This window comes from Monomorium pharaonis, chromosome 9, assembly GCF_013373865.1.
Source record: "Monomorium pharaonis isolate MP-MQ-018 chromosome 9, ASM1337386v2, whole genome shotgun sequence".
NCBI classification, from domain to species: Eukaryota; Metazoa; Arthropoda; class Insecta; order Hymenoptera; family Formicidae; genus Monomorium; species Monomorium pharaonis.
The window spans coordinates 263,891-284,765 of NC_050475.1; the positions used below are offsets into that span (position 1 = coordinate 263,891).

At 40.5% G+C, this 20,875-nt stretch overlaps 1 protein-coding gene across 6 annotated transcripts in view; it reads left to right on the forward strand.

Moving 5' to 3' along the window:
* Positions 1 to 20,875, forward strand: part of LOC105837473 (amyloid beta A4 precursor protein-binding family B member 1-interacting protein) — a 122,401-nt gene that overhangs the window by 87,909 nt on the left and 13,617 nt on the right. For 4 of the 6 annotated variants that reach the window (XM_012682281.3, XM_012682282.3, XM_012682279.3 and 1 more), the window contains one exon: positions 7,916 to 8,015. In XM_012682281.3, the coding sequence (XP_012537735.1) occupies positions 7,916 to 8,015 (100 nt within the window). Of the gene's footprint in view, positions 1 to 4,504; positions 5,185 to 7,915; positions 8,016 to 19,730; positions 19,873 to 20,875 lie in introns of those variants that run through there. The other 2 variants (XM_012682284.3, XM_012682285.3) reach the window with 2 other exon arrangements.

Sequence of the window (20,875 nt, forward strand, 5' to 3'; positions counted from 1 at the left end):
AATGACATCCGATAATGCTAGTAAGCGCTTTTGTAAAATATGATCCACATAAGCCGGGCCTTTCGCTATTGATACTCCTGATAGGGTGTCTGCGATTGATGATACTGCGGGTACCCTCGTCGCGACGTATAATAGAAGACGACATCAAGTCAGCGCGATGAATATTAGGATAGTACTTTTACCGGAACTAAAGAATCAATTTCATTCATCAGAACTGTTTCCCCACACACTCATACATCTTCAGGAAGGAAACCGTTAGAGATAAAACGTATAAAAATAGTGAAATGTCGGCAAAGTTATTCTATAAAAAATCATTATCGAGCTCTGTTAAAGGAAAGTTTTTATCAGTATAATCATAAATAATCTTACGTAAAATGACTAGGAATAAAAATTTCCAAGAAATATATCTTATAGCATGTTATTAGTTCTTTAATTTGTTATATATTTACATTTATATTTTTACGTTTTTGTTATCAGTAGAATAGTAAAATGTATAGCACTATTTTAAGTCTGTTTTAGCACTATTTTAGCATCTTTGTGCTAGTCAGCCGTGATTCTTATCGCTGCAAAGAAGTTTGTTTTTCGGTTCGTCGATGTTCTGTACATGTTTTCGAGTCACGACAGCGAAACTCTTGTCGACACTGCAATGCGTACTGACAAACGAATTAGTTTACCATACGAATGCGGATGTTAACGAATTATTTTGATTGAGCCTTGTCGGAATCTCTGCTGGTACCCACGTAACTAAGGGAAGTGGGCAGTAGTACGGTTAGGTCTCGACCAGCATCGGAACGACAGTTTCAAAGACTAGATCGATCTAATTTGCCGCACGAACCGGCAGGATGTTCCTCGTTCCCTCGCAAGGATTGTACGGTGATAAGCGGCGAACTTGAAAGGAGCGCTTCTTCCGGACCGTAACTTCCCGTGAATTTGATGCGAGGGTTGGTTGATTAGAATTATAAGGTCGATTAGGAGTGCCTGACTGCTGAAACAGCTTACTTAGCAATTCTACGATGTCTGATAAAGGACTAAGAAAAGTAAAAAAGAAATTATTTTCAAATATTTTAATCTTGAGATATACATTACAATAGAATGAATACATTACAATATATACATTACAATAAAATGACAATAAAATTAATTCTGAAAGACTCTTGATTTAAAAATATACAAACTTCACCAGTGACTGATACATTTTTAGTGATAATAAAATTTTTTAACATTCTGTCGCAAACTCTTCATCACAATTGTACCAATTCAATCCGTCGCTTTATTTAAATCGTAGAAATAATCTGTGATCAAGCTGCTTTCATTATTACCAATTTTAATGAAATAAATTCGTACTCGCTTTTTATAGCACGAAGGACGACCGGTTCCTTTTTTTAAATTTTTCTTTGCCATACACGACCTCGGAATTTCTTCCAATGCTTATTATTTCTCGGCGGGTGCCTCGGAGAAAATCACTCGGTATCGCTATACATTACGCGGGTATTGTTCGCGACGTCTGTCGAGATTTCATGCTCGTCCGCGCGGAGGACCACGCGCGCTGTGAGCTGTGAACATCTTATCTTCTCTAAGAAGGTGCGATGACATCGTCCGTGCACGTGCGTCTCTAGCACAGCATGCATTGTGCCAGAGACCAGCGAGTAGCGATAAGTTTTCTCTATCGATACCCACGTGTGTGTGCTATGCATGTATGTGCACATAGGACGACCTGTTCCATCGTATCAAATTTCAACTCTGAACTTAATAAAAACCTTGAGATCTTATTATAGACAAACTGAAAAAAAAATGAAAATGTATATCTTTTTTCTTCAATTTATTTCTTAATTCTATAGATATAAGAGATAGCTTAAGTTTAATAAGCTCGACTTCTCAATCTCGAGTCTGTTATAAAAATTCTTGGATGACAATTTACGCAGTGGCTTTAAAATGTCCTGTATACGCGAACGCATCTTGGTATCGGATATGCAAACGTGATAGAAGGTAGCACGTGAGTGCGTCGCCGCGACGCATATTTATCCTTCAGCGTGTTTTGCAGTCGGTCGACGATGTCCCTTGGACATTGCGAATATTTCTCTGTCGAAGAACGACGTACGACAAGATGATTTCCTGGATCACGAGAACCCTCAAACGGTCCCCAGCTTCTGCGGTAGAGTTATTGTATTGTACGCCTTCAACACGAGCTGCTATTGTGAGAAGCAGTTAACGTCCACAAAAACAGTGTACGGGATCCAATATTATCTTTAAATTAAACTTTGAATCGAACTTCGTGCACATTTGATATTTCTCACACAAAGTTCGGAAACTTGTATCATTAAATAATTAAAAATTAAATATTCAATATCGCGTTATTTTACACCGTTGAAAAATATGAGATCTTTTTCATTTGAATCGCAGATGCAAGGAGCTTTTCATTTGCAATATTTGAAAGATATTTGAAGGAACGGTAATGAGGTTTCTCTTTGAAATGCTTCGATCTTGATGCGAGAAAAATCAGAGCTACATTTAGCATTGAAGGCGCGAGGAAGATACACGCGGCCTCGGTTTCGAATCGTACTCGTTTTTCTCGTCGCTCACAAAACGAAGAGTGCGAAAGTCCCGTAGGGAGCACCGCCGGCCTCGGCAACGAGTCTATAATTACCATTTCCCTTTGCATCCTCTGCTTCTGCCACGTTTCTGGGATTTCTAGACCAGAATACGCGCGCCACCAGGTTCTCAGCCACTTTGCGAAATTGCGCGCGGAGTCGTGAACTTTGCAAGCTCCGTAAAACTTTTCAACTAAGCAAATTTCAACTTCGCTCAAAGACTCAAGTTTGAAGACGATTTTATATTGTGTTGATTTCATCGAGAGTTCGTCACAGCGTGCTCCAAACGACTCGCTCTGTTAAACGTTCGCGAACGATATTTTTCGGGGTGGAAGAATCGGATTGCAACGTTGGCGATTGACGTGAAAGGGTTCGTACGCCGCCATCAATGTATTTATCGAACGTATGTACGTATCCGCACACACACACACAAACACACACACACACATACATATACACACACACACGGATAGTCTCTACAATGCAGTACCTGAACAGTGCAGCTATTCTTCTAAAATCAAACCTCGATATACTGTTAAACTGAGAGACAGTTAAATTGTTTTACAGTATGAAAAGGAAAAGTGGTTTTTTAATAGCTAAAAGAATTCAGAGCAATAAGTATATGTAATTCAAATATATTAATTATACAAAGTATACAAATAGATTAATAATCTATGGATCAATAATCAATTGACAGTAAGAAAGAATGCTATTCTTTTATTGCGAGCAAAAAAATAGAAAGTTGCAGTTCATCGCATTATATAAAATTTATCGGTGTTTATATATTATAGTATACATATCGTGTTCAATATATTATAATAAAAAATATAAAATATATTACTGAAAGAAATTGTCTAATAATTACATAAAGAACCTTAATAACCTGCGCCCTAGCTTATGTCAACATATAATAAAAATATTAATAAATATCCAATAAACAACCTGTCTAAAAGGATAAAATCTTAAAGACTGAACTAATATCTTATATAAAGGTAAAAAATACAACACTACAATTGATATTAATAAAGCAATTATTCCCCCTATTTTAATAATGTAGATAATATGATGAATTTCCCTATATATTATTAATCATACCGATTGACAGTGCCGCATTTGAATGATCGTCGAATCACTTCGCTCGACACGTGTCATCCCTCTCGAGCCGAGCTCGAAGTCCCACCTTCTTGTAATGTGATTGCTGCAGGGGATGCGAATACACGCAATCGTGGTTGCAAACAGGACTATTGGCTTGTTCGTCGACGCTAGGATAAAATTGCAGACAAAATATACGTCAATGACAATCTTTGTTATTAATAAAGCAGAGAAAATTGCAGTCATTAACATTATTCTCATTTTATTAATATTTAAAAAAATTTGAAGATTTTTATTTGAATTTCGAAAAACATATTACTGCGTATTTTGTTTTTAAAAGTTTCGGCAAATCGGAAATAGTTACAGTCTAATCGGAAGTTTCGCATCTCTGAGAATGTTTTCAAAAAGCTTCCGTGCAATTTCGGAGTTTTGCGAAGCTTTCCTCGACTCGGTTAAGAAAAAAATTCCAATCTTCGGCAAAAGGATCGCGAGCCAAGGACATTGTAGTGTTCTGACTAGAATGATACGCAGGAAGCAAGGCGTTGCGTCCGGTGTTCCTGCGGGAACCCACGGAATCGATAGGCGCGCAGGCGCTTCTGGTACCAGGAATCGAGAGAACGAGAAAGAGGGAAAGAGAGAGAGAAAGATAGAGGGAGAGACGAAGAGGTCCTCGGCACCGTCCTCTATGCGGCGGAGGGAATCGAGAGGGCGAGTGGGACGTGGACCGACCGGCCTCCACGTTGAATCCCTCACGGATCAGCATCCAGTGCTCGTATCACAACGACAGCCGCGATACCGCGTCCGTCCGCGCGTTTCCAACCGTCCGTTCCCCCAACCCGTGCGTTGCCATCTAATTAATCCTGCGGCAGCGAGGAACTAGTATAATAATAATAGTGATTGTACACAGAGCAGCTCAGATTTTAGCTCGACGATTTTTTCACGCAACTTTTATTAATCGATCTCGATTTCTCTTGGCTGTAAGAGAATTCTCTAATGTTAAAAAAAGCCAAAGAAATTTTTAATTAATTCTTGAAATTTAACGTTTAAGTATATTTACCCAATGGAAGTCCTGTCATGAAAAGATACACGGAAGTAATATAAAATCATAGTGAGAAATTACAGAATTAAGAAATGATCACATACTTGAATCAGTTCCTTTTGTAAAAAAAAGATCGCAGATAGTGCGTTGCTAGCAAGACCGTCTTTGGCTTCTCCGCGGTACCATAATAGCGCTGTACCTCGTTGTCCTTGGAACTCGCATTATGCTGATTTTCTTGGAGTGTTGAAAGAGGGTAACTGCATAACGGACCGCCTTGATCCGTCCAGAAAAATATGTCGAGAGTCAATGAAGCCGTCCACGTGCGACGTCCGGATGTGTCGATGAAGCCGCGCGAGATGGGAACTAAGTAATCTTCCGCGAAGTTTGAGGAAATAATCGTGAATCCGCCACCTGTGCCAAATGGACAGGCTATTTCGATGGAAGAGCCACAAGGCGCAGGATGACGTGAGTACACACGGGAACAACGAACGTTCCACGGATTTACATTTGGCTATGCAAATCGCTCGCTTGCGGCAATAAAATCCCCGAAGGAGCTTGGCTGAAGTTTCACGATAACGTTAAACGATGTCTCGTTCTCACCTGCTGAATAATACCACGATAAGCCGAAGACTCGATGCTTAGAAGTTAATGTTTCAAGCGTTCGAAAAATGTTTTAATCTTCCGCGTGGATCTCTTTCGTGGAATTGTCTGCCGTTTACAGCAAAATTTTTTAATTACACATTTTATTAAACTTTTCCTATCTATGGTTATAACACTACAATATTACGTATATTACGTACTTCATATAATTTTGTGTACAAGGAAATTTCAATTTATTGCTATAGCCATATAATAGCTATGGCTATAACTATAGTTATAGCTATATAATATATTATAATATAAATATTTTGTGTATAAGGAAATTTCAATTTATTGCTATAGCAATGTAATAATATAGCTATATAATATATATATTATAATATAAATATTTATATAATTTTACTCATATTCCTTTCTTTTCCTCTTGAAAGGAGATTGGAATAAAGATCTGAGCATTAAGATCAGATTGCGATAAAATGCTACTAAAACTATTGAACGGCTTTGATGTCGATCTCGGGGGTTTAATGTAATCATACTGATAGTACGGAATACGTGGTACGCATTCTCGAAATGAGACACGGGCGTAACATCCGCGGGTTTCGCGTTACAGGAAGAGTCGACATTATCCGTGCGGATCTAATTGTTGCGTCGGTTGGCCGAATGATGGTTAACGGGTCGTTCACCACACCCACGTCGAGTTCATCGCCGATACGGTGCGAATATCGGATAGGAAGCATTCAGCGAACACGGGTCGTGCATGAATGCAATTAAAAATTTCGGCAATTCGGAAAAGATTGGACTGGAAACAGCAATAGAATTCATAAAAAAAAAAAAACGCTAAAAAATTGATAAACGTATTTCTTTGTGATTATTTTATAATTATCTTTTCTCACAAAGGATAAAAAGGGTCGATATTATATAAATTTATGATATCGGAATAACAAACGAGCGTGATTAATAATTTGCAAAATTTTCTCGGGGAATTTCTCTTTCACACGTATACATACATACATACATAGAGAGTACGCGCACACATAGAGTTTTAATCAATCTATATGATTATTTTATGAATTATATCAAATGCAGTGTTACGTTGCAAACCGCAATTGCATTTGTATGACACTGCGCGTGTAATTTGTAATGATATAATATCGTGAAATTCCCTGTACGGTTGCACATTGAAACAAGTATTCTGAAATATTATAACGATTAACACACGCGAAGCTTCAGGGACATCTATTCAGGACCTAAACGAACTCTCGGACTGCTAACTATAATTTCGCAACGCTCGGAGAACAATGCGTACTTGTGCATTCATGTTTCTATCGTCGCTGTTTATAAATCCTTCTAGACAATTTATGACGTGCCAGTTTCCTTTTGACATCAAGGTGGTCGTAGCGCGGTCTATTTACATTGTACATCGGGCTATCTAGTTCGCGCATTAAACTTCAGTGACCCAGTAGTGACCATCAGGTCGTTCACCATAACCCTAGTACCTCTCTAGATACGGGTTATCGATGCACGTCAGTCGCGTTTGCTCATATAAAAGCACACCCGCGCGCGGTTAGGTACGTTGACGCTATCCTCAGAAGCTGAGGAGCAACGTTCTTCTCCGCTGATCGCTGGCATGATTTTATCGTGCAGTATATTGAAAGGCAGAGGCTGCTAATCGACTTAACGATAGCACAAAGGCTACTTATTTTTATCTTGCGGAAAAATTGCTGTTAAAAATAAAATTTCTACGTCTAATAAGAGTTGCCTCTGATAAAAGTACAAGAAGTTCACAAGACCCAAAGTAGGTTACGTTTTCCGTAACGACAGTCTTAAAAATGAGCGCTGTTCTTTTATTCCTTAAAATACGGGGTATTTTTATTGGTTTAAATATAAGTACAAAAATTGCCATTGCGCTCGATGTGCACTTAACAGATTAAATTTCTCTGTAAAATATGTATAATATTTTTTACAAATGTAGCTCGCTATTTTATTTTAGAGAAAGAATAAAATATTCGCACGCGTCGTGAAATCTTTTTATGAGTGCGAGTGCTTTCGATTGTACAAAATCTCATCTCGCAATCGGGGAATGAAAACGTAAAAAGATTTCGAACGGATTACGGATTGACTTGGATCCCTAAGACGAGGAAAAGGTCGAGGAAATACCGAGGTTACTTCCTGCGAATTTGATTTGAATATTACTTTTTTCCGCTACACGGTACATGACACCACATTTTTCGTGACTGGCAATTCGGGTATTCAAGGATATATTCCCGCGACTACTTCACTTAAGCCACACAAACTTAATTTACACGTTCAAAGAAGATCGAACTCGGCATCGATCGCAAAAAAGAAAAAATCTATCATTTAAAAATTATTAAAATTATTACTTCAATATTTGTACAGTTTTGTATCTTTATTATTACGTCTATTAGACCGTTGGGATAGAAATGAAACTTTGATCTTCTTCATTAACGAATCCCTTTGAGAGGACAGATGTCCACGATAGGTCATTGCCCTTGTTTGTTTAACGCGCTACGGCGGGTTACATTCCTCGATTGCAATGGGAGTAAAGCTAACGTGTTTCTCATCTTTCGTGTTGCAGGGTCTTGACAATGTGAGCTCGGCGACCCTCAGGCCCTTTAACTCGGACATCAACACACCGAGGATCGACAGCTACAGGTTCTCCATGGCGAATCTCGAAGGTAAGTTCTCTCGCTTGGGGTTTATCGACCCCGCTTGCCACCCGGAAAAGAGTCACACGATCTGTCCGGCGATCTTCACACGTGCCGTGTGCTGGAGATGAGTCCTCGAGTGCGTGGGGGTTGAAAAGTCGCTTTGAACGACGCGTGTCGACCACTCGAGTCGTCCAGTCCCGCCTGATGACTTTTCCCCGATTTTCCGCCGCTTTTTTCCCCTCTCTTTCTCCACGTTTGATTTTCCTCGCCCCGTCAAGTAGATAACGGAAGCCCATCGACGATCGATCGGGGCAGCTTCTTTCGCGATTTCGTTGCCCTGGATACTCGCGCGTATTCCAAGTTTCGTCGTTCGTTTTCCTCCTCCGATTTCACGAAGGCAGGAAGCGCTCGTCTCCCGTGGTGCGTGAATTTTTCAAGCACTTCCTGTGCACGGCTCTCTTTATGTCCCGCACGGCCTCCTCCACGCGGATTTCGCTCCGAGGAGACATTAATCGCGTGACAGAGATCGATCGGCGAGACGGCTAACGAGACGCAGATACATATCTTCCTGTCGCAAAAATTTATTTCGGCCATTTGTTTCCGGTTTAGGCGGCCACTGCCAGCGTGCCGACTTTATGCCGCCTCTTGGTCAATTGACTGATGCTGCTTTCTCGAGCGGTATGAAATTAATTTGCGGTTGACTTTGATCGTCCGTACATAATCCAATATATCTTCCTTTGAGATATTTCCAGTTCCGATAACAACACATTCGCTCGATTATTCATTTGGAAAATAGTTGGGGCTAATACGCGCGCACGGGTGTATGAATTTATCCCGTAGCGGCTTTTATTCATTCGTGTGTTCAACAACACAACGCGACGTTAAACGAAACGTGCGTCTGCATTTTATTTGTTTTTTAATTCGAGACATTTATGAATATTCTACTTTATGCGCCTCGTAATGATTCTATGAATATTGCCCTCTCATTATGCACACGCCGTTGCAGTCACGATTCTCTCCCTCTCGATTTCTGTTCTCATACCTCACCCTCTCTCGCCCACGCGCGTGCATACGAGTATAAACTGCGCGAAACGCGATTACAAGCGGAGGAACAGGCGGTCCTGCTTGCGCCGGAAGATTCTCGAAAGACCGTGCGTGCATGCATGCGTGGCTACAGCGATCTCTCCTCGTCTCTTCGTCGTTGCTGCCGCCCGCAAGCTCTCGGCTCGCTCGACGCAGAACCTGGGGGCGGACAATCGATACGGTGATATATTGTTGTTGCGCGATGCAAAGATCGAGATATATATATATAATGCGGTGGATTTATCGCAGAGGTAGGATTATTATTTTTGCCTCTCCGGCTAATGATTCATCTGGGAACTGCGGGCCCCTCAGCGTGACACGCGTGCGGCCTTAGTATTTCACACATCGGTATCGGTGCTCACGGCAGAGGTGCTCTCGCTTTAAACATTCGGAGATTTAAACGTTACGCTCTGATACTGTTCGCGTATATCCAGAGAATTTGGATACAAAATTTAATTAACACATCTCCGTTTCGACCGAACGAGTCATTTTTTTTGCGAATTCGCGAAATTTAACGGAAATATTCGTGAAAATTGATACGCCTGTCCCTCTGACGCGCACACCACACAAAAAAAAACAGGGATTTATAATGTTGTAAAATTAAATCTGAAAATTGTTGTAAAAGCAAAAATTATTTTATTATCTACATCAAGGCAATTTGTAAATACAAAAAGGTACTTGCTGAAAAATGTCTTAAATATAAATACATAAAAATCGGACACAGTTTTATATTTATAGGCTTATGAAGTATTCTCGTATATCGATTTGAGAGTTACTGACCGCGCTGCGCTCTCGGCAGATCGTGAAGCACGATGAAGCAAACCCTCCCCACCTTAAGCCGTCGGAATTCTCGTTACGGTATTTTCAGGGCGTGATGCTCGGGTTTCGCGATGCGTGAAAAATCCCGAGACGTGCATTCAATTACGGCCACGCGCCTTGCCGCACGTGGAATACTTAATCGATCATCTCTCGCATTAAAATAGCACGCCAGACGGGCGTCACTTCAATCCGCGCTGCTGAACTGTACGTCTCTCCTGTTTTCGCATTTTTTTCGCACTCCCGACATTTCTCAGATAAGACGACGACGCATATCACAGCTTCTTACTATGATATTCAGAAAAAACTAATATCTTACTCTATAAAAAAAAAGCGTTTTTCATCCATCAAACATCTCGTATGTCTCTTAGAAAAATTTTCTTTTATATATTAAATAAAGTTTCCACGTATATCGACCTGTAACGAGCTGAACAGATGCGTCGCGCAGATTTCAGATACGAGCCCGCTCGTATCGTCGCTCGTTCTTTATGGTCTCCATCACCGACGACGGAGCGCAAGTTCGCAAGCTCGAGGAGGACATTCTTCCGCTCCACCTTGCCGTCGTTAAACCGATATTGCAGACCCGTGCATCCTGGGTGAGCAACAACACCGAGACGGTCTAGACAGGTTTCGCGCGCGCTATTCGGAGATCCACACCGGCAATATTCTCCCGCGAGGGCCAGCCTTAAATCACGGCGAATCGACGCGAAGTCACGCGCGCGCGATAAAGCGCTCTTAAAGCGCGACATTACGATTACGGTAGCACCGGCGTAGACGATCGTAAAGTATCCTCGAGGGATCGCGAGATCGTAACGACCGTTCGCCCTCGGCGAGGGTGAACCGGCGGATCCAGGTGACGTAATGTAATTGCAGTGCCGCGGTTTTACGGGAAATCAGCGTTGAAACGGATTTTCCCGTCGTCTTAAATCCGAGAGGGGACTTTCCTCTCTCAAAGTCAGTTCGGTTGAGAAATAAAGTTTCAGCGGATGGGGAGGGTTTATTTGTCGGTGAGCGATGCGACCGTGACGGGGCATATCGCCAACCGTATTAAATCGCTTTTTTTTAATTGCACAAGATTCATTTCGATCGCGAAGATACATACGATCGGCACGAGCGCGTATCGCGTGCGGCTTACGCGCGCGAGGAGGAGGCGATAACGGAGACGGAAACGAAGCGGACGCCACGTAACGCCGCTTAAATTAATGGTAATGCGCGTGTGCATTAGCAGTAATCGGATCTCAATCTGTTTGCGAGAGTTTTGACCGTCGAGAATATCAATAAGGCGTCACGCCGGGCGCGGGCCGACCGGCGGTTGTACGAATCGTCGACGAAGTGAACGACGCCGTTGGGAAACGAGACGGGAATGTTTAATGCATCGCGGCCATTCACGGTTCCTTTTCGCTGGCTTTACCCTAGGCACAGTCCGCGGTTTTATTATCCACGCGCACGTTTCAGCGTTTCCTCTTTCGGGCGTATCGCATGAAACCATTCCGCGCTATGTTAACTGCCGCCCGTTGGCGGGCACTTTTTTTTTTAACGCACACCTCGAAAAATTCAATTTGCGTCATTTATCAATACCTGAAAATAATTGCTCCGCGAAATTTGCTGCGAGAATTTGCTGTTTTATAATTTCTTTTTTTTTTAATCTGTATAATTCGATTTGTATAACTTTCTCTCGTTATCAATTAATTAATGGAATGAATGTTGACGATATATTTCCCAGATTTTCGGACGACGCTCGGTAATTCGAATTCAAGCGTGACAAGTAATTTATTCGCACGGAGAGACTTAATTATCCGTTAAACGTGCTAAGTGTAATTTATGCGGCGTACCGCGCAGAATATTTAATTATTTATGAGGCTACGCCGAGAGTATCAATGGCCACAAAGTCGGCGGAGTGCATCACCGACGGAAAGAAAAAAGAGGAACGAAATCCAGAACGAGGTGGAAATAGGAAACGGCCATCCTGAATTATGCGAGGATAACGAGATAGCAGTCTCCGATTGTAAAAGCGGGCAAAATGTGCTGGTTAAGTTAGTTAATTAATTCATTAAAATCTCTTATCCGTCGTTCGCGTAATGTTTTTCTATCATATCTTTTTGTTTTTACTTACCCGGCGTTATGAAATTTTTAATGAATATCGATAACAAAATTAATAAAACAACGGATTTTAATTGAATTCTCTTTCTCTTTTAAGAATGCAAAAGAGTGCACTTGCTTGCAATTTCCTACGCCGTCTACGGCTCGTCATCTGAAATTCATGCTGAAATTATAGATCTCTAATAAGTAGCTTCACCTACAAGCCAACCATTTTGTTCGCTCGATTATTCTACGAAGATCCACGATTTTATCCCGGTGCTCCGTAATTTTATTCGTAACTTGCGACCGCCATTGAAACGTCTCGCTGTTTCATCTCGCGCGATCGTGTCGAGCGCAACCGGATGCTATTTTAACGGCTTCTGGCGATTTGCACGAATCCGCAGGATAGAAGTGACCGTTGTCGTTAACGGGATCAATGTCGACGAACGCATCAATCCTCCTCGCTCGTCCATAAATCATCATATCGGACCGTCAAACGTCTCCACTTATTCCAACGTAGGACAACGCTCGATGATAATTCTCGTCGATTGAACGCGATACAGCTCGAGATATTTGGTGAAACTATAATAAATATAATTTTGCTATTTTTTATAGAATTTTTTATATATTTATTTGCAATATAGAAAGAATTTATATTATAATATAATAATTTAGGATTACAAGTACAAGATTTATTAACAAATCAATTCTACATTCCAAAATGTACTTTTTAAATTAATATATATAGAAAACATTGATATATAATAAGATAAAGCGTAAACAAAAAAATTTATTAGAACCCAGGACGCATAAAATCATGAAAATTATGGACGAACAAAAGAATGTCATTGCCTCGTTTGACATTCCTATTAATGCCCCTATTTAATGTCATCTCTCTTTAAGCCACCCCCGCATCATCCGCTTCCTTGTGCGGCTCACTGAATATTCACCGAGACTTTCCGTCTTCTCTCCTTTAGTTCTTTCCTTGTCGCTTCCTTTGTATGACGCCTTGATGACTTCACCGCGCTACTTTTCTGCTATTTTCGTTGAGAAATTTAGGCATTTGTAGACGTTATTACTTGAATCTCGTCTGAAAAACATGTAGATGAGCTACTTAGATAAAAGATTTATATTTGAGATACGAACGATTTAATAGTCATTTTTTAATTAAGCAACTGAAATTATTCAGCTGAGAAATGCGGAAGAATTTTCACACGAGTTCCAATTTAGAATTTAAGAGGAAGAGGAAGAAGAAGAAGAAAAAAAGACTCGCCTCTCAGCGCTCTTTTTCAGGCAATAAAAAATGATTAAATAATTTTGTAATTTGATTGAAAGAATACATACAAAAATATAATGTATTAATCTTGTAATAAAATTAATATATTTTACTAGAAAGAATAAAAAGCGCGAAATACACAGATTATGTCGAATTGGGAAGATTTAAATAAAATAACTCAGTTCCGAAAATGCTAAAAAGTTGAAAAAAAATCTTGAAATCGCCTGCTGCTGTTTCGCAGTTCAACTTGAGTAGTTTATAAACTTGACTCAATAGTTTCTCTCCTTAAATTAGTAATGACTCATAAACTCTCACTGGGAAAAAAAAAACAGTGCCTCTTTCATAATATTCTTATTCAGTCCAGCGACATGTTAGCCACGCTTGTCAAAATTTTATTAAGGTCGCCGAGAAAATATCTCGACGGCGTCGTCGGTTTCCTCGGAATTGCGAATGTTACGACGATGTTTCGTCTTCCCCATTCGACATCTACGCTAATGCCTCCATTTGAGTCTCGCCGTAGCTCAAGTTGTCGCAATCGCTTCTCCTCGAAATGCCCGTTGAATTCACTCTCCGTTTCGGTGCTTTCCACGTTTCCGCCGCATTCGCTACGACGACGAGAAGACTCCCTTTCGACGCTTTAATATCATACATTCTCTCCGAGAAATTGTTCCTTCTAATCCGAGAACGACCTTTTGCCTTGAGAATTGAGACAGATATCAGGGAAGCGGCAAGACGACATAACTTATGACAAAGATTTATTCCAAAGTTCTAGAGAGTTATGCATGAAAATAGAATAATATATATTTATTTTATGCTCTTTACCTGATAATTATACTTTCCTCATGAACAAGAAACGAAATAGTATTTTATACTTCTGTTTAATGTCTTTGCTACTTTTTTTTTAAACCAAGATGGCAGACATAATAACGTATTGTGAAAAATGCTTAGTAGGAAATTAGACTACTGTTGCAACGGACCCAAACGACTGCTATTACGGCTTGCAGTTGTATGGCGGTGCATTCTAACGATTGCAATACGATTGTGTATAGCTGCACCTTCAGCCACACGTCGCGCGGTAGCAATTCTAAGATTATTATTTGACATTTAACCTTTAATTACGTTTCTTCGCAGGCGATTCGATACGCACGCTCGATAATTTGTTTAATTATCTAGGAATTCGCGATATTTCGTTAAAATTAAAAAATACGATATATTATACAAGTAATAATCATTGACATTTAACTTCTTTCCTTTCTGTCTGTATCGACGTATGTATACGTTTATTATAATCTTAAATTAATTTCTAAATTTTTGTTAAAACATTAATTATTAAATAAATTGTAATGGACTAAATAGAAACTAATTAATAAGCTGATAAGCTTTTACTTTTATATTGATCGAAGGATTTTTATCCTCTGTCAAGATTCTTTTAGATTGCAGCGCTCTAAGCAATGACCGCGAGTTAAAGATGCAAATGGTTCAATTACCACGTAATTCTTTCATGTTTAACTGGCGATTTTCTCTTCCGACGCATCCACGTGTGTTCCCGACAAAACTGGACACGCAACGAAGGGTGCATCTGTCGAACCAAAGCCAAGTCACGTCACGGAGGGCGAGGCTCATTAGTTAATTAAACAAAGCTCGTTTGGACACGCGATCGTACTTCGACCTTGGGTTCCCTCTCTTTATCTTTCCACTTATTTTTTCATATCTTTCATTTTTACGTGGCACATCATAGAAATATCCATGTCCCTTTCAAACACGAAAACATACTTCTCTCGTTCCCTAATACACGTTCCGCTAATTTTTAATGATCGGCTAAATAAAAAAAGAAATCAAATGAAAACACGTACTGTAATTTTATTATATTTATAGAGAAATGTACAAAAAATGCATTAACGAATGCATTTGAGTAAGTAGATAATGTAGGATCCACGTGGTAAACGGGATTGCTTTTACAGAGTCACAAACGAATAGCTGATGAAACGCCGATTGAACCGTCATCGATGTTAACGGAAATCAATCTGCCCGCCGGCAGCTCGGACAAATTGCCGCAGTAATTACGACATGCGAGGTTCATTGCGAGTGTCGTTCGTTTCGCGCGCGATGTATCAACTGTCAATTAGCAGCGAGAGCGGGAGAATATCTTACCACGGGCGTTTTACAAAGAAAAAGAAAAGGTAAAGTCGACCGGTTGCTCGTGAAAAATCCACTAGGACGCCAGTTGTAAGACATAACATTGAAAGCATTACGTGCAGACACGTGTATTATTATACGTACGTTGATTGTAACATACGAAATGCAGCGAGTCTTTTTGCGATTCTGTTGGATATGTGATAGATTGTAAGTAAACCGTCTTGCCACAGTTTCCTTCGGTTGTGTTTTCCATCGGGCGTCATCGGCAACAATTCGCTGCGAGTAGCGGCCACTACTCGCACGGCCGCTATCTCGTAGAAAGTGCGAGGCTTACCGAGTGCGTAAATATGTATTAGCCACAGGCGAGTGCGTGCATCGGCGTCCGGCACTTTTCCGATTTCACGCCGCGTGGAAAACAGCCTGAGCGGAAAACGAACCGGTGCGGCGCGCGCGAGTGGTTAATCGCTTTTATCCGTCATCGTCCCGTTCGGACGGCGGCGACGACCGGTTTCCAGCCACACCATCGGAATCGGGTTAAACTACCGCGAGGTAACTACTACGAGCGTCGTCGATCGCGTCGATCGTAGTTAATACTCTCTGCCAATAAAAGATACGCGAGCTTTATCTCCCCAATGTACTTTCATTAATACTCGCACTTACATTTTCTCACGTGTTACGCGCGAGCGTTAATTAATCGATTCCACTTTTTTTTCTCGCAGTTCAGAAAAGTCGATCGAGACCCGTCGGCGCGATCGATTAAATTCGTGTCTGACGCGCCGGATAATTAATTTAGTAATTACGCCCGTTTAATTGCGGAGAACGGGGAGGAAGATTTTGATGAATTTCGTTTACGAAGTAATTAGAAAAAAGGAGAACGCGTAGTTTTTTCTTCGCAGCTTCGCGATTGGAAAAGCCTTTCAAAACCTTATCGCATGCAATTAAGGTTTTACGGGAGAACGAAACTTTGTTTGAAAGTTTGGAATTAATAATAATAAATTTCAGAAAGCAGAAATATCTCTCCCGATGCGTTATCGCGAGGATCGCAATCTGAAAGATGAAAGCACGCGATGAAAGTGAGTTGCGCAATGACTGCAACGACTACGGTGCAATCGGTTACGAGCAAAAAGTTACTGCACACAACACGTAAAGTGACTATTACAATCTATCATCCGTCCAATCGCTGAGAACAGACAAAGACTTTTTTTGCCGGTCGGTATAATTTCAAAACATTTAAGTTAAAGCTACGCAAGAAATTTCCGACCGAGTACATTTATTGAACTTCGCAGAAATATTCTCGAACGTTTATTAGTCATCGCGTTCGGTGGAGAACAGTGAATAACTTTTAATTAACGCATGCAATCGTGTGCCGGAGCCCGACAGCGCTGAAATGGATATTTCCCACGAGGTGCGGAGTAAGTTTATTGAAAAGTAGGATATCACTCGCTCAATTAAGAAGTATTGAAACCAAGCGCCGATACGACAATCTAATGAACAATCTAATGCATCTGACGTATTTCGTTTTGATGCTCAAGTCTCGTTTTCATACTTTTACACGTCCAAAGTACAGACGCATAATTGAAAGAATTAAACGGAACGTTCCCGTTCCATTACCTCCTCGCCATCACTTCCGAAAAGTACACAGCGTAAAGATCAGTTTATAATTAATACGTTGGTGGAACTTGCCGATCGTATTACATCATACACGCGGGTCAGAGGGAAGAGAGGAGTTAAGAATGATTTATACTACGATATAAACTGGCGTTTACACTGGCGCGAGCTTATCGAAGCGAAGAGAGAAGCGTTTGCGAAAATAGCGCGAAAATATTCGCAGCCGAAGAAGCGGCGCGCCGCGTCAGCACGGCTGATTTATGCAGCTCGATTAATCTAGGTTACTGCGTTATCGAGCGCATTTGCGTATTCGCATAATCGGCAGGGTGAACGAACCTTCCTTCCTCGCTCGCGATCGCGATCGCGGGGAAAGTGAAAAAAGTTCATTTTACTCCGCGCGCGGAGTAAAAAGCTGAACCGAATCGCCGCGCTGAGATTCGCTCTGTCCGATTTTTCTAATTGCGGCGCGACGGTTCGCCCGATCGCCGGCTGTTGTTTCGTGCATAAATTAATTTTTTTTCGAACGCGTTAAACGAGCGTTGAGAGGTGGAAATTGAAGCTGTCCACGGGAATTGAAATGATGCATATTTAACAATAAAGCGACACTGTTACATCGTCCAAGTGAGATTTTTGCGACCGGTTCGACGTTTCGACAACGACACAGCACGATATAGTACGACAGTACATAATGTAGTAATACGACAAAACGGTCCATTGTAACGAGTAACACAAAAGTGTAACGCGATTGCAGATATCCGGTATCTCTCCCGCATTTAATTTTCCTTCGATACAGAACCAGCGGAATCGCGAGACGCCGACAAACATATCGACATTATTAATTCAATATTTTTCCGCGCCACTATTTCGTCACAGCTCCCCTATCTCAATGACACGCGGGATCGGATGGAACGCCTCGGTGCACTCTCATACGCCGACGTCGTCTTTGCCATTTATCAAATCGTCATTCTGGCGCCCGGACTTTAATCGATACGAACTCTCTGATCCGTTTATTCGCCTACTGCGATAACAGGGCTCGTTTATGCTCGATTTATGCTCGAATCGTTAAATGTTTTGTAATCGAAGCTCGCCCATTGTACTACGATCCAGTTTGCGGCAACGCAATTATTGCGGGTTTATTACGTTTTGGGAATACATTTTGTGAGAATATTATTTAAAATATTAAATTTATTATGCACGTATACGCGGCACAACGCATCTATAACGTCGTAACATTATTGTAATAAAATTATGCCATTATTACTCAGCGGCGGGGTTACACCGTATTATTTATGGTGTTCATAAAAGCTTGCGTAAGTCAATGACGCGTTCAACCCTTTCGCACGCATAATCGTGCGTACGCGCCTATACCGCGTGACATAAATGCGGTACTTGAAGTGCAAGTATCGCATTTATTAAAGCGAGTAAGCTTAGGTGCTGACCGTTGCCTGACAAAATTTCGCTCGCAAATAATAGAAGCGCAGGATTTTTAAGGACAATAAAGTTTCACGCTGAAAATATTTAGAGTAATATTCAAATTGATTTATAAAATTCGATAAAAAATATCTTGATACTCTGCCCCCCTGATGACTCACGCTATCCACAGGATCTCCACGATCAAAGGGATTCCATAAATTCCATGAAGTTTTCACAGAGGTTCTCATACTTCAGGTATCGACAATCTTTTATCATAAAAAAATAACTGATCCAAGAGATATTGATTCTATTGATTCGTTGCCGTTTGAGGCCCAAAATCGGTCAGCGCATCCGTCGATCAGCTCGACGTAATATTTTTGACGCCACAGTTTCAAAGAGCGGAGGGAAGGATTTTATTTATAGTCAATAGACGTTTACATAAGTCAACCGGTGCTCTCTCAACCCTTTTTATCATGCGTAAATCGTGCGCACGTACACCACACGAAGGCACGTAAGTACCTACACGCAGGCGCGACGCGCGGAAAACTCACGGCGAGAGGCGAGTATGTTCACCTTAAGGCCTTTAGTCTAGTGCCGTCGCACGCGACGCGCGCGTCGTGTTCACCGTGTGGCTCCGTATAATCCCCTCGTCGATAGTGCATCGTCGTGAGTCCGGTCGGTCGAATACCCGGGATTAACCCTCCGGTGCATCTTCTGAGGGATCGAAACCACCGTGTGCTTTGCATTTTTCCTGAACGTCACATAGTTTGCTCACCGCAGATAAATTCTTGAAGTTTATTTCATTATAAATAAATGTGCGAGCGATATATATAATAAATAAATAGGAAAATATTTGCCTCAGGCAACGCCTTGCGATATTATTCTGCGAGATGAAAATTTCATTGCCAAAGAATTAATTAATTTCAATTTCTCGTAATTGCAGCTTTAATAATAGAATGGAAAAATTTATTTAACATTGGGCGAGGTGATGAGTGCCAATTAAACATGACGCGAACATATTTGTCCTGTGAAAATCGTCCACCTGACTTTCTTGTCGCGATGTAACTTTTTGACTCTCGATTTTAACGTTCAATATTTTATTCACGAATTATTTAATGACAGTGAAAAAAATGATTAAAAACGATGGCATCTTTAATCGCTCAAACGATCGAAAATAGAGATCTCAGTGTAGCCATAAAAGTTTGTATTACATCGTCTGCGATTATAAAGTGATAATTCGACAAGCGGATTTCTGACTAAATCGAGAAGTGATTATGCAAAACGCGGACGATGATAGGGTGACGATGCTCTTTCGTTCCGATGAGAGGCTCATCGGGGTGCGATCCTAACTTGCGATCGCACGGAAAACGAGATTGTATTCGAGAGGATCGACAACGCCTTGTTCAACAGGGTGGAAGATGCTGGGGCACTTCGGTAGCAACGAGAGCATATTGGGCTATCTCACGGTCAAAGGTATAGATATGAGAATTTTCTTTGAATTCACAGCCGCGGTAAAAGAAACTTGAAAACAGATTAATAATCGACTTACAGCAGATCCTTGGGGTTCTTAATGAGAGTGTAAGATATATTCCCGAGGTCGGCAAAGAAATTAGCGCTTTTAATAACAACGGTAGAATTAACCATACTTCTTATTGCTTCGATCAGTTAACTTAATAATAATAATGACGAGAATTTGAATAACTCGTGTGTCCGAATTATCAGTTTCATTATACTGAGGGTGATTGAACATTTGTATCGTAAAAATTTATTACGATGCTCGATAAGCGGTAAGAGCTCGAGCGGTGCAGGTTGAAAGAAAGCGCAGCTTTCAACAATGTGTCATGACAATGTGCTCGACTAAATTTGCAGCAATTTAGCGCCACGCGATGACGAGAATTCGTAAATTAACGGCGAGCCGAGTCACACTTACGCATTCGTCTATGTGATAATTTACTTTAACTTAGAAAGCCAGTGGAAAGCTGCCTTTTATAACAATTATATTCTTGCTACAACAGAAACAGATTCGATGAAAATTTAACGATCGCTATTTTGCTCATTAATTTTGATAATCCATTTATTTATAAATAATTTTGTACATATCTGCAGTTACACATTTTATATGTAATCAAGACGTTTTAATATGTCATTATGAACTTTACAGGGCACGTTTTTAATCTTGACAAAGAAACGTTTGAATGCAATCACGTTTAAAATTGTCATAATTTCTTTCATTTTTAATAAGACTAGCTAAAATTCAATTTAATTAATCTCTGTGGTGATATATATAATCTTCCCATGATTAAATTGAACATCAACAGTTTTACATTGAAAAATGCATTTTTTAATTGTGTGCTATTAATCTCTTTTTCTCAATATAGTGAATTAAAATGCAAAAAGTCCATCATTTGTATGAAAACTTACAAATTAATTGTCAACTTGTTTTAACTTCAAGGTTAATTTATTCCGAAGTTTTTGT